Source organism: Carcharodon carcharias, chromosome 36, assembly GCF_017639515.1.
Source record: "Carcharodon carcharias isolate sCarCar2 chromosome 36, sCarCar2.pri, whole genome shotgun sequence".
In the NCBI taxonomy this organism is placed as follows: Eukaryota; Metazoa; Chordata; class Chondrichthyes; order Lamniformes; family Lamnidae; genus Carcharodon; species Carcharodon carcharias.
Genome location: NC_054502.1, coordinates 5,024,211 through 5,037,689, shown reverse-complemented (window position 1 = coordinate 5,037,689; position 13,479 = coordinate 5,024,211). Strand labels below are relative to the sequence as shown.

The window sequence follows — 13,479 nt, the reverse complement described above, 5'->3', positions numbered from 1 at the left end:
CTCTCCTTAACCAGCAGTGCAACTTCCCCACATCTTCTACATCCCTCTATCCTGCCTGAAACATCTAAATCCTGGAACGTTTATCTGCCAATCCTGTCCATCCTTCAACCAAGTCTCTGTAATAGCAATATCATAGTCCCAAGTATTAATCCAAGCTCTAAGCTCATCTGCCATGCCTGTTACACTTCTCGCATTGAAACAAATGCATTTCAGACCCCCAGTAATTTCTCCCTGCCTGCCCTTCCTCTTAGTCCTACTGGCCATATTCACTAGTTCCCAGCCATTTATTTCACCTGCTGACCTATTGCTCTGGTTCCCACCCCCCTGCCATACTAGTTTAAACCCTCCCGAGTGACAGTAGCAAACCTCGCAGCCAGAATATTGGTGCCCCTCCAGTTTAGATGCAACCCGTCCTTCTTGTACAGGTCCCACCTGCCCTGGAAGAGATCCCAATGATCCAGATATCGGAAACCCTCCCTCCTACAACATCTGTGCAGCCACGTGTTTAGCTGCACTATCTTCCTATTCCTAGCCTCACTGGCACGTGGCACAGGGAGTAATCCTGAGATTACAACCCTAGAGGTCCTGTTTTTTTTTTAAACTTTCTGCCTAACTCCCTGAACTCCCGCTGCAAGACCTCGTCACTCTTCCTGCCTATGTTGTTAGTACCAATGTTAGTACTACAACCTCTGGCTGTTCTCCCGCCCCCTTCAAAATGTCCTGTACCCGATCAGAGACATCCTGGACCCTGGCACCAGGGAGGCAACATAGCATTCTGGTGTCTCTTTCATGACCACAGAAGCGCCTGAGTCCCTGACTATAGGGTCCCCTATGACAATTACGCTTGTGTGCTTTGACCCACCCCTGCTGAACAACAGAGCCAGCCATGGTGCTACTGCTCTGGCTACTGCTGTTGTTTTCCCCTGATTGGCCATCCCCCCCTAACAGTATCCAAAACGGTATGCCTGTGAGAGAAGGGGACAGCCACAGGGGATTTCTGCACTGACTGCCTGCCCCTTCTAGTGGTCACCCATCTATCTGTCTGTACCATGGGTGTGACCACGTCTGCAAAACTCCTATGATGCTTTCCGCCACCTGAATGCTCCTAAGTGCATCCAACTGCTGCTCCAACGATCCATGCGGTCTGTGAGGAGCTGCAATCGGGTACACTTCCTGCAGATGTAGTTATCCAGGACACTTGAAGCATCACAGATTTCCCACATCCCACAGGTGAAGCACTTCACCTCAGCAACTGCCATTTCTAGAACTATTTAATAAATTAATTTAAATGTAATAACTGCTTATTGACTCCTTATTAACTATACATCCCCTAGGGCTAGATTTCTACTATAAATGCTAAATTCTAAGAACAGTAATCCCCTGCTTCAGGTCCAGATACCCTCTACTTATTAATTAAGTAATTAATTTATTTGGTTTAATTTAGTGTAGATTCCCTATCAGCCAGTGAGGTCACAGATTTACCATTACGCCACTTTTAATTTTTTTTTTTCGAGCTGGACCCACAGCCCCCGGCGCCACCGCGAGCCGCGCCCAGAACCCCCGGCGCCACCGCGAGCCGCGCCCAGAACCCCCGGCGCCACAGGCAGCCGCGCCCAGAACCCCCGGCGCCACAGGCACCCGCGCCCAGAACCCCCGGCGCCACAGGCACCCGCGCCCAGAACCCCCGGCGCCACAGGCACCCGCGCCCAGAACCCCCGGCGCCACAGGCACCCGCGCCCAGAACCCCCGGCGCCACAGGCACCCGCGCCCAGAACCCCCGGCGCCACAGGCACCCGCGCCCAGAACCCCCGGCGCCACAGGCACCCGCGCCCAGAACCCCCGGCGCCACAGGCACCCGCGCCCAGAACCCCCGGCGCCACAGGCACCCGCGCCCAGAACCCCCGGCGCCACAGGCACCCGCGCCCAGAACCCCCGGCGCCACAGGCACCCGCGCCCAGAACCCCCGGCGCCACAGGCACCCGCGCCCAGAACCCCCGGCGCCACAGGCACCCGCGCCCAGAACCCCCGGCGCCACAGGCACCCGCGCCCAGAACCCCCGGCGCCACAGGCACCCGCGCCCAGAACCCCCGGCGCCACAGGCACCCGCGCCCAGAACCCCCGGCGCCACAGGCACCCGCGCCCAGAACCCCCGGCGCCACAGGCACCCGCGCCCAGAACCCCCGGCGCCACAGGCACCCGCGCCCAGAACCCCCGGCGCCACAGGCACCCGCGCCCAGAACCCCCGGCGCCACAGGCACCCGCGCCCAGAACCCCCGGCGCCACAGTCACCCGCGTCCAGAACCCCCGGCGCCACAGTCACCCGCGTCCAGAACCCCCGGCGCCACAGTCACCCGCGTCCAGAACCCCCGGCGCCACAGTCACCCGCGTCCAGAACCCCCGGCGCCACAGTCACCCGCGTCCAGAACCCCCGGCCTCACAGTCACCCGCGTCCAGAACCCCCGGCCTCACAGTCACCCGCGTCCAGAACCCCCGGCCTCACAGTCACCCGCGTCCAGAACCCCCGGCCTCACAGTCACCCGCGTCCAGAACCCCCGGCCTCACAGTCACCCGCGTCCAGAACCCCCGGCCTCACAGTCACCCGCGTCCAGAACCCCCGGCCTCACAGTCACCCGCGTCCAGAACCCCCGGCCTCACAGTCACCCGCGTCCAGAACCCCCGGCCTCACAGTCACCCGCGTCCAGAACCCCCGGCCTCACAGTCACCCGCGTCCAGAACCCCCGGCCTCACAGTCACCCGCGTCCAGAACCCCCGGCCTCACAGTCACCCGCGTCCAGAACCCCCGGCCTCACAGTCACCCGCGTCCAGAACCCCCGGCCTCACAGTCACCCGCGTCCAGAACCCCCGGCCTCACAGTCACCCGCACCCAGAACCCCCGGCCTCACAGTCACCCGCACCCAGAACCCCCGGCCTCACAGTCACCCGCACCCAGAACCCCCGGCCTCACAGTCACCCGCACCCAGAACCCCCGGCCTCACAGTCACCCGCACCCAGAACCCCCGGCGTCACAGTGACCCGCATCCAGAACCCCCGGCGTCACAGTGACCCGCATCCAGAACCCCCGGCGTCACAGTGACCCGCATCCAGAACCCCCGGCGTCACAGTGACCCGCATCCAGAACCCCCGGCGTCACAGTGACCCGCATCCAGAACCCCCGGCGTCACAGTGACCCGCATCCAGAACCCCCGGCGTCACAGTGACCCGCATCCAGAACCCCCGGCGTCACAGTGACCCGCATCCAGAACCCCCGGCGTCACAGTGACCCGCATCCAGAACCCCCGGCGTCACAGTGACCCGCATCCAGAACCCCCGGCGTCACAGTGACCCGCATCCAGAACCCCCGGCGTCACAGTGACTCGCATCCAGAACACCCCGGTGTCACAGTGACCCGAATCCAGAACCCCCTGCGTCACAGTGACCGAACCCTGAACATCAATTTAACAAAATTAGTGTATTGTTTTAGTGGAAGTTTCCCTCTAATAAGTCTTTCCCATATTTACGACAAAAACACATTCTAAACAAATCACTGATGGTTGTTAAACAAGCTACTGGTTTACACAATTACCAGAATAGATAGAAGAAGCAAAATGGGAATTCTGTAACTCTGAAATAAAGAAGGAAAAGCCGAACATACGTTGCAGACTTATCAGGATCTGAAGGAGAACAGTTAGGTTAATGTTTTGACTCTTTATGAAAACCATTAACCAATCTCCTTTTCTTCAGATGCTTAGGATGCTCTTTATTTCCAGTATTTACTCTTTCTTACATAATTGGACGAAAGTTTTCTATTTTAATGTAACATCCAGATTGAATTAAAAAGTCAAATTAACGAGAAAATCATATTTTGTCTTTTAACTAAAAAGTTCACAATTTTGTGATAGAATGTTATTTCTACCAATTTAATCTGAATGTCTGATACTACGAACCAATATCAGGAAAAGAAACAGGCTTGTCTGCAGCCATTCCAATACTCTGGAGTGGTAATAACATTTTACAAAGTTTGTTTAAAAAATGGACCAGACAGCTGGTCATACAGTATGTACAATGTTTAGATATCACTGATAAACAGCAAAATCAACTGTGGTAGGATGACAAAATGGCTGGAGAAAAATCCATATGGAAATATACTGTATTCCCTTCCTGAGTAACATATCCTGAATAACTGGAGACTGCCCAACACTAGCACATGTGGGATGGGATCTGAATTTGAGGTAAAGATTTAAACACTATGGTTTTCCTGATTGTGAGTTCAGCATATTACATCTACTAGATTGCCTTAAAATTGGAGTTAAGCGAAGAAGTGCGCTCTCAGCCAACAAATACCTGCAGGCAAGCAAGCTCCAAGACAAAAGTAATAAAAATAAGTTTAAAAGTTAGTCTTGAGCCAACAGCTTACTGTACATCATTAAAGTAGAAACCTTACCCGTTTTAGTTCACTCTCTTCTTCTCTCTCCTCGGTGCTCTTCCCGCTTTTTGTTATTTTGTTTCTCGAGTGCTTGATGGTCGTTTTAATAGCAGGCCGACAAACATAATTCTCCAGGTTTTTGGGGGGTTTCTTAGTTCTCTTAGGCTGCAGCCCAATTTTCAGTTTTAGGCTGCCTTCCGCAAAATTTGTCTCCCTGACAGAAAACTGCTGCTGGTCTGAGTTTGGTGGGTCAAGTTCTTGTCCTGAGTCAGCAGCTTTTCCCTCTTCCTGCTTCCAGTTCGTACCATCTTCTTCCTCCAAGGCACCCCCATCAATCTCTCCCTCTCTCCTGCCAACAACTTTGTTGTTGCAACTTGTTGGAGTATTCTTTCCAGGGTTGCCCTCTGCATCAATGCTCAAAGGCTGGTTCAAGGATCCTAACAATGCATTTCTTTGCTCCATTATGCAACTTCCCCCCCCTTACCAGTATCGGTAAGGATTGTTATAAAGAGCCACCTGTGCGTTCAGATTGCTGCTTTCTGTAGCAGACACTGACACTACACAAGCTGCCTGGTTAGTGCTCCCAGCTGAAACGCAGCATCACTGTCACTGTAAAAGAAGAGAAAAAATAGTCAGCATTAATTTGGAATCTCCCTCCCCTTGGATTTTCCCATCACTAATTTCAAGCGAGGCTCGAGCAGGTGACAATTACTGAGCTACACGCTTCTCTCCTGTGTCCCATTCTTCACCCAGTGAAAATTTTTGCTTGGGACAGTTTTCCTCACTTTCAGTCAAGCCAAGATGATTTTTGTGCAATGTTACCCAAGGTTTACTTAATATATCAATGCTCTTGGGTCTGGGGAGGAGGAAAAATTACACTTAAGCCAACACACTTTAGTCATGCCAATAAACCTCTAGTATGGTACTCTTAATGCATATCACACTGAGGAGCTCCCACCTCCAGTTAGAGCTGAATGCTCTCTCTAAACACACCCAAATTTGGATGGGGAAATTTAGAATTGTACGGCTGATTGTTTTATGCAGTCTTACATCTAGCGAACGTGCGTTAGATACAAGGCCATAGACATATACAACTGTTACAGATACTAAACCATTTCATAAAAAAGGGCCAATTCTCAGTCATGCAGTCTGAAATTTACAAGCAGTTACAAACGTCATCAGCAGTTACTAAATAGCTACAATTCCCTGGATTTACCTATTTAAAGCACAGGCCTTAATACCACAGGCTATATTCACAATTAAATATCATAGCCCTAATCCAGTCCAAAAGCTATCCTGTGAGAAATGCCACAGGAGATCCACTATTGATAAAAAAAAATTCATGTGCACAGCAGATTACATTGAAACAGAAGAAAACACTGAAGGATTATAGAATCGTGAAATCAAGCTTTGATGAGAGGTCATCGACGCAAAACATTAACTTGGATTCTCTTTCCACAAATGCTGCTGGACCTGCTGCATTAATTCCACATTTTATTAAAATCTTAGTGAAACTCTTTGATCTCCAGTACAGCTGCTTATAGAGTACACACACTCACCACTGTTTTATGAATGACAGTGAAATAAACAGAAAATGAATTCTTTCTACAGCACGCAAAGAGGAGCCATAGATTTGTCCAAAATGGTAAGAGGCGGATTTCAAGTTGAAATTGCAGATGAGGGGGAGAAAAAGAAACCAGCATTTTAAGAAAATAACCCGGAAAACAACCAAAAAAGTTGGTCAGTTGTGTTAAGCTGCACAAGTATACGCATAGATTCATAGGGACCCATTTCAAAGCAATTTTGGGTGCACAGCATATAAAAACTCTCAAAACTAAATTAAACTTCAAATATTCATATTCCTCTTGGGATGGTTTTAACCTTTTCCCCCACACATTATTCAAATTGCATCTCTTTGCATCCCACGAACAGAAACCAGCAACTTTCATGTCATGCTTTACGCTTTAAAAAAACTCCTCCAAACTCTTTTTCTGATCACTCTTTAATACATTAGACAGCAACCAATCAAGGTATTCTACATTAGTTCATTCACCGCCACTAACTTCATCACCGTCTGCCCTCTTGGGTGTATGCAAGATATCCCTTGGCCTGTATTTATCTCCCATCCAACACTAAATCTGATTATTTTGGTTGTTATCTCATTACTGTTAATGAGGCCTGTCAAGTTTTCCTACATTACGATAGTGTCTACACTTTTCATCGATGGCTTTGGACTTCTCCTGAGGGTGCAACAGGCATTATATAAATGTAAGTCACCTTCTTTCCTAAAAAAAACTACTGAAAAAAAGTAAAGTAACATAATCTTCTACTCAAGATCCTTACAATAAGCTATATACATTGGATACATGCTACACAGTTGGAACATTTAATGAAGAATTCTTACAAATCATAACAGTAAAGTGACCCAAATACCAATAAATGTGTGTAAGCTAACTGCTACATTTACCTCGATGAAATCAACTACATTTCTCCATTCATTGCTAAGAACTTTAGGGCACAATATAAATGTGCATTCTTTTGTTTTTAAGACTTCTTTTTGCCCGTCGTCTTCTGGAGATTTCCAGCTGAAGGACAGATTTTGATTTTACTCTTGCTAATTGGCAGCATTTTTAAAAATGTTTTCTATTCCAATGACTACATTGGAAGTACAGACCAGGAAGGTGTCAGCTTCAATCACAATGACAACTTAGCTAATCTGAACCAGAGCTGCCATAGGAATTTACAATAGCTTTTAGCGATCCTTGGCCAGGGCATCTGTGGGTACCTGTGTTTGAAAGTGTCTGTGTGGGGATATTGGTCATGGACAGAATGCGGATCTGCTGTGATGGACCACACTTAAATAACCTGCCAATATTCAATCGCAATGTCCACATGTATAAAATGGTGAGCGATCATGGGTTACTGTCTTCAGGAAAGGACATAAAATAGGGACCAAAAGGCGATGGGAGGAGGAAAAAAGATTTCCTGTGCATCACGTCAACTCAGCTAAAGGAACCTCTTCTCTTTGTCAATGATATTCTGGTATGTAAGATACAGTACAAGACTTTGCTGCAGATCTACCTCATACATGAGCAAAGTCATGCTGTCAGGATTTGAAGAATTGTATGATGCTATGATGCAATTTACTTTCACCCTGTATAAATAAATTGGATAAATAAATACAATTATAGATATACTACTTTCTGGCAACATAATTGGCTGTCAAAACAATGCCAACCTTCACCTTATTAACAATAAATGCAGCAAGGAAGCAGAACATGTCTATTTGTTCTTAGCCCTTACACTCTTCTAAAGCAGTATACGTAATGCTTCATGGCTATCATTAAAGCAGTTACATTACATGTATATAGGATGGGGCAGAGTCAAAACAGGAGCGAGGTGAAATAGGAACCACTTGTCCAGGATAAGTCTGTGGCAAAATATTGGAATATTCGCAGAAGGCCTGACTGTAGGTTAAAATGCTGCAGTGCCATATTTCTGCTGCTGAATCCTCAGTCAGTTGTCTGTGTATAACATCTCCTCATAAGTCACAGGAAACAGCTATCACAGTATTTCAGTTTACTCTGTAGGGTTGATGACCTTTGCACGGACACAAGTCTGCAGGTCCTCCCCCCCTTCCCAATTAAAAAGTAAGCTCCAGGAATCAGACACTGTTGATTTTTCCATCCAGCTCATATTATAACATCATATTAGGATAACAAAAATGAATCCAGTAAACGTGCTACTGCAGAAAACAAGAAAGAAGTTAAATCCATGCATTCATACATCAGCACAAATGATATATTGGACCCAATTTTCAAAGCTATAGAAGGTAGTTGGCAGGTGAGTGAAGGACATGCAAAGAACTTGCAGCGTTATTCACGACTCAATATACTTTTCTCACTTCACTTACTTCTTTACCTTCAGACAGCTTATGAATCCCTCACCAAAACCCATCATTTAAAGCCATAAACACCACCACAGACTGAATTGCCAGTTAAAATACTCCATCCCCTCTTTATCTGAGCTCGTCTTCTGAATGATATCACAACATGATGCATCAACAATGTGAGTAGGATAACAAAGGCAATGGAGCAATTTTTAAAAACTGATTTTGGAAGTCTTTAATGCTGTCTTATGGAAGAATACTTGCCAATGCTTCTTGATCAGAATTCATAATTTCAAATTGCTCCCAGCACTACCAGTGACAAAGGGATAACAGTTGATATTTCATCCCGAGTGTCTTACAACTCAAAATGCCCAGTATATCTTCCACTTTGCAGTTTAAAATACCCTGTCCATATTGCTGGGTATTTTCACAGTTCATCTGAATACAGTACACAAAAGAAAATTCACTCTCTAACTAAAGTTTTAACAAGGCCAACGCTGACAATCTGAATATTTCTGAGCTGAGAATTATTAAATTTTATTATTCTGCTCTTAAGCAACGAAGTTTTAGGATATGATTTCCGTGAAATACAATGTTAACTTACAAACTTCACATTAAATATCTGATTGGAGGGCGAAAAGTACCAAACAGTACAATTTCACATTTGGAGTTGTGCTTGGGGAGAGTATTCTAAGCTATAATCACACCAGTGTGAAGCTGTGACAGGGAAAACAATCTGAGTTAATTAAATTAAGAGCTCTACAACTAATAACCCACATTGGATCAAAATTGCATTTGAGGCATTGAAGTTGAGACTTTGGGAGTACATTGTCCTTGAGCTGGCAGACTGACTTTACACTGCTAAATCCAGCTCCTTGATTCAATGACAGAATTGCAGACCTACAATTATGTCACCATAATCATTCAGTTAGTAAAAGATAGGTGCAGGTTCATGAACACTAGCCTCCCCGAATCCAACCCAAGTAGGCGCCAGCCTAATAGCAGTGTAAGGCCGGCCATTAAAGTCACTGGTGACTGTGTGAGAAGCATTTCCCTCAAGTTACAATGACATAGAGGGATTTTCCCCAAGGAGCACTGTGGACGCAAATCTACATTCCTTAATCTCTTTTTGGAACAATGCACTGGTTTCCACACTGCAACAAATCTACTACTTGGTAAGAAATATTACTTCAATTTTTTTTTAAAAATTAAAACATTTAAAAAAGTTACAAATTGAGCAAATGGGACAGAGCACATTATGGGAATAATAAAAAAACAAATAAGAAACTACACAGAAACACAAGATTACTATTGAAAATTAAATAATGTAATTCAAGCTGTATTTTTCCCTAACAGCAAAAGGCACTTGCAGGATTCTTTCCTGCTTGCAAACAACTGTAAAACACGTTTGCCATGCACACAATTAAGAAATGCAACGTTGGATAAGAATTGGGGTGGTGTTGGGAAGGTGGCAGGGTCTCCAGGCCCCAACCTCCTCCCTCTGAACTTATCTCCGAGGGAGCATTAAATTTACCTATTAACTTTCTTTCTCTCTCCACAGATGCTGTCAGGCCTGGTGAGGATTTCCAGCATTTTTTTGTTTTATTTTATCTAAGACAAAACTAGACTTTATGCAAGCCTCTGTCTTATTTCAACTGGACAATTGATGAGGAACTGTGTGACATCTTCTCAATGTCTTTTCCTAGGAGTGCTTTCTGATATCAGAAACTCACTAATAATGTCTAATTAAAACTAATGTATTGCCAAAGCCACCACTTGACAATTAAATGGATGGAATCATAGAAATTGATCCCAAGGTTACAAATTGAACTTGTATAGGACACTAGTTTGACCTCAGCTGGAGTATTGCGTCCAGTTCTGGGTGCTGAACTTTAGAAAGCATGTGAAGGCACTGGAGAAGGTGCAGAAAGAATTCACGAGAATGGCTCCAGGGATGAGGAATTTCAGTTATTAAGATAGATTTGAGGAATAAGGACTGTTCCTTGGAGAACAGGGAAAAATTGTTCTCACTTGTGAAAGTATCAAGAACGAGAGGACACAGACTTAAAGTAAATGGCGAAAGAAGCAAAAGTGAAATGAGGAAAAACCTTTTTAGCAGCGAGTGGTTGGGATCTGCCTGAGTGCGTGTGGTGGAGGCAGGTTGAATTGAAATGTTCAAAAGGGAATTGGACTGTTATCTGAAAAGGAAGAACGTGCAGGGTTACGTGGAGATGGCAGAGGAATGGGTACTAGGTGAACTGTTCATTCGGAGAGCCAGTACAGACATGATGAGCTGAATGGCCTCCTTCTATGCTGTAATAATTCTGCGATTCTGTGAAGTCATGCCTTAAAAGATTTGCGGAGTAATGTACAACATTTATGGAGTACTTTATAATCAAATTTCTCAGGAACTGCACGTACAATAAATTACTTCAAAGTGTAGTGACCATTTCATGGAAATGGTCAAAAGCCAGCATTCAAACACACACATTATTGCACATACCCTTACAATTGCCTTGTACCAGAAAGAATGATGAGCCAGTGTGAAAACCACTCGATATTTTCTTCAATGGGGGCAACATGGGAGGATGTCCAATACACAATGTTTATATGTCAGGCATGTTCACTGACAGTTCCAAAAGGAGCCAGAGGAGAACGTTAGAAATTGATAAAGAGCCACAACTCCATCAGAAAGTTTGGTTTAAAAAGAAATCAGAAAGCCTACATGAATTTATTGGAAGGAAAATACTACTTGTTATAGACATGCAAAAGGAACATGTTAACATCCAAAAGAACAAAATCCAAAAAGCCAGCACTTAAGGAATTATGCTTGGGTGACCAAGGCCAGGACATAAAATTGAAGGTTTCTTGACATTTTGAAAAGATAGGCAGCTAGAAAAAAGTGATGGGGTAGCTCCATTAATTAAGGACAATATTAGTACAGTAATGAGAGATGACCTTGGCTCAAAAGAGCAAGATGTAGAATCAGTTTGAGTAGAGATAAGAAACAGTAAAGGTGAGCAGTCCCTTACGGGGTCTTTAATCGATTCCAACAATAATAGTTACATAGTAAGATAGAGTATCCAGGAAGAAATAAGTTGAGCCTGTAAAAAATGTACTGCAATAATAAGTGACTTTAATCTACACATAGTTTGGGTGAATCAGACTGGCAAAGGTAGCCTTGAAAATGAGTTCATAGAGTGTATTTGGGACAATTTCTTAGAGCAGCACATTCAGGAGCCAACTAAGGAGTAGGTTATTAGACTTGGTGATGAGCAATGAGACAGGATTAATCAATAACCTCATGGTAAAGGAGTCTCCAGGAAACAGTGATCATAACATGATTGAGTTTCATGTTCAATTTGAAAGGGAGAAGTGTGGGTCTAAGACTATTGTTTTAATCCTGAATAAAAGGAATTATAAGGGTATGAAGGCAGATCTAGCTAAAGTGAACTGGGAAACTAGGTTGAAAGGTAGGACAGTAGAGGTGCAGTGTAGGCTTTTAAGGAGATATTTAATAACTCTCAGCAAAGATTTATCCCAGTGAGAAAGAAAGAAAGGCCCTTTGAGAACAGCACATCATCATGTCTGAATAAGGAAATTAAGAATTGTATCAAATTGAAAGAAACGCTGTACAAATCTGCAAAGATTGGTGGTAAGCATGAAGATTGCTGGTTCTTAAAATCTGACCAAAGAATGACTAAATAGGGAGAAAGAAGAGTATGAAAGAAAGCTAGCTAGTCATATAAAAACAGATAGTAAGAGTATTTATAACAGGTATTTGAATAGGAAAAGAGTAACTGAAGCCAGTGTTGCTCCTCCAGAGACTGAGCCTGGGGAATTGATAATGGGAAACATGAAAATGGCAGAGGCGTTGAACAGGTATTGTGTGTCTGTCTTCGCTGTAGAAGACTTAGAAAAGTTCCCAAAGGCACTTAAAAATCAAAGGGCGAACGGGAAGGAGGAACTTAAGACAATTACCATCACAAGGGACAAGGCGCTGGGAAAACTATTAGACCTAAAGGCTGACAAGTCTCCAGGATCAGATGGCCTGAATCCTAGGGTTTTAAAGGGAAACTGCATTTTAAGTAAGTTATTAGTGTTTTATTAGTGTTTTTTGAGGAAGTAACAAGTAAGATAGATAAAAGGGAACCTGCAGATGTAGTGTACTTGGATTTCCAAAAGGCATCTGATAAGGTGCCACATCGAAGGCTAATGCACAAGATTGCATCATATAGTGTGTAATATATTAACATGGATAAAGGACTGGTTAGAAACAGGAAGCAAAGAGTAAGGATAAATGGGTCTTTTTCAGGTTGGCAAGTTGTAACTAGTGAAGTGCCACAGGGATCAGTACTGGGGCCTCAACTATTTACAATCTATTACGATCTCAGCTGATGTCAATGTTAGACAAGTCAGATCCCAGAGTGAAACCTAGCTTGATAAGTCTTAACTTTTATTTTTTTTTAAAACAAGCCATGCAGGAAAGTTACTGAACACATTCACAGGAGTCTGATAAACTTTAAACACAAAGAATAAAACATTTATTAAATGGGAAAAATCAACTATATTACAGCAGAAAAAAAAGGATCGAAAGATCTCAATACCAACACAAGAAAATGATTCAAACATCCTCTATTCTTTCACCCCAGTTATATATTTACAGGCGTGTACAAATTCAGAAAGATAAAAACAATTTAGCATATCTATTTTATACTAACATTCAGGGTAGGTATGCGATACATGTGAACCAACTGGTGAACTGTGGTCAGACACGCCAAGTAAATGACAGATGTGGCCAAAGCAGATTCTATGGATTTCTCAACAATTCACTCAGACACCTGTCACACCATGAGCCAACTAGTCTCATTGAAACACTGTTTTTCTCACAAGGGTTTCCAATCTCCACATTTGAAGAATTCACCTTGGATTTCTCTTCAAACGTTGCTCCCACTCAGATGGCTTCAAGAAGGATCTGCCTCCAAGGTTTCAATCTCACCCTCTGAGGCTCCTCAGTACACTCACACTTCACCTTCCAAGCATACTTTCAGATCTTTGGCTGTGCCAAATAGAACACCAGTGCTCCAAATGGGTACCCTTGCCCCTACAGCCCGCAGCACGGAGTCACCAACGTTCGGCTGCCCTCTCTGAAGCCCACTTTGCTTCA

At 44.6% G+C, this 13,479-nt stretch overlaps 1 protein-coding gene across 4 annotated transcripts in view; it reads right to left on the bottom strand.

Moving 5' to 3' along the window:
- The window catches only part of ash1l (ash1 (absent, small, or homeotic)-like (Drosophila)), a 230,621-nt gene that overhangs the window by 194,046 nt on the left and 23,096 nt on the right, over positions 1–13,479 (bottom strand). For all 4 annotated transcript variants that reach the window (XM_041179673.1, XM_041179676.1, XM_041179675.1 and 1 more), the window contains exon 2: positions 4,442–5,032. In XM_041179673.1, the coding sequence (XP_041035607.1) occupies positions 4,442–4,885 (444 nt within the window). In that variant the 5' untranslated portion in view covers positions 4,886–5,032. The remainder of the gene's footprint in view (positions 1–4,441; positions 5,033–13,479) is intronic.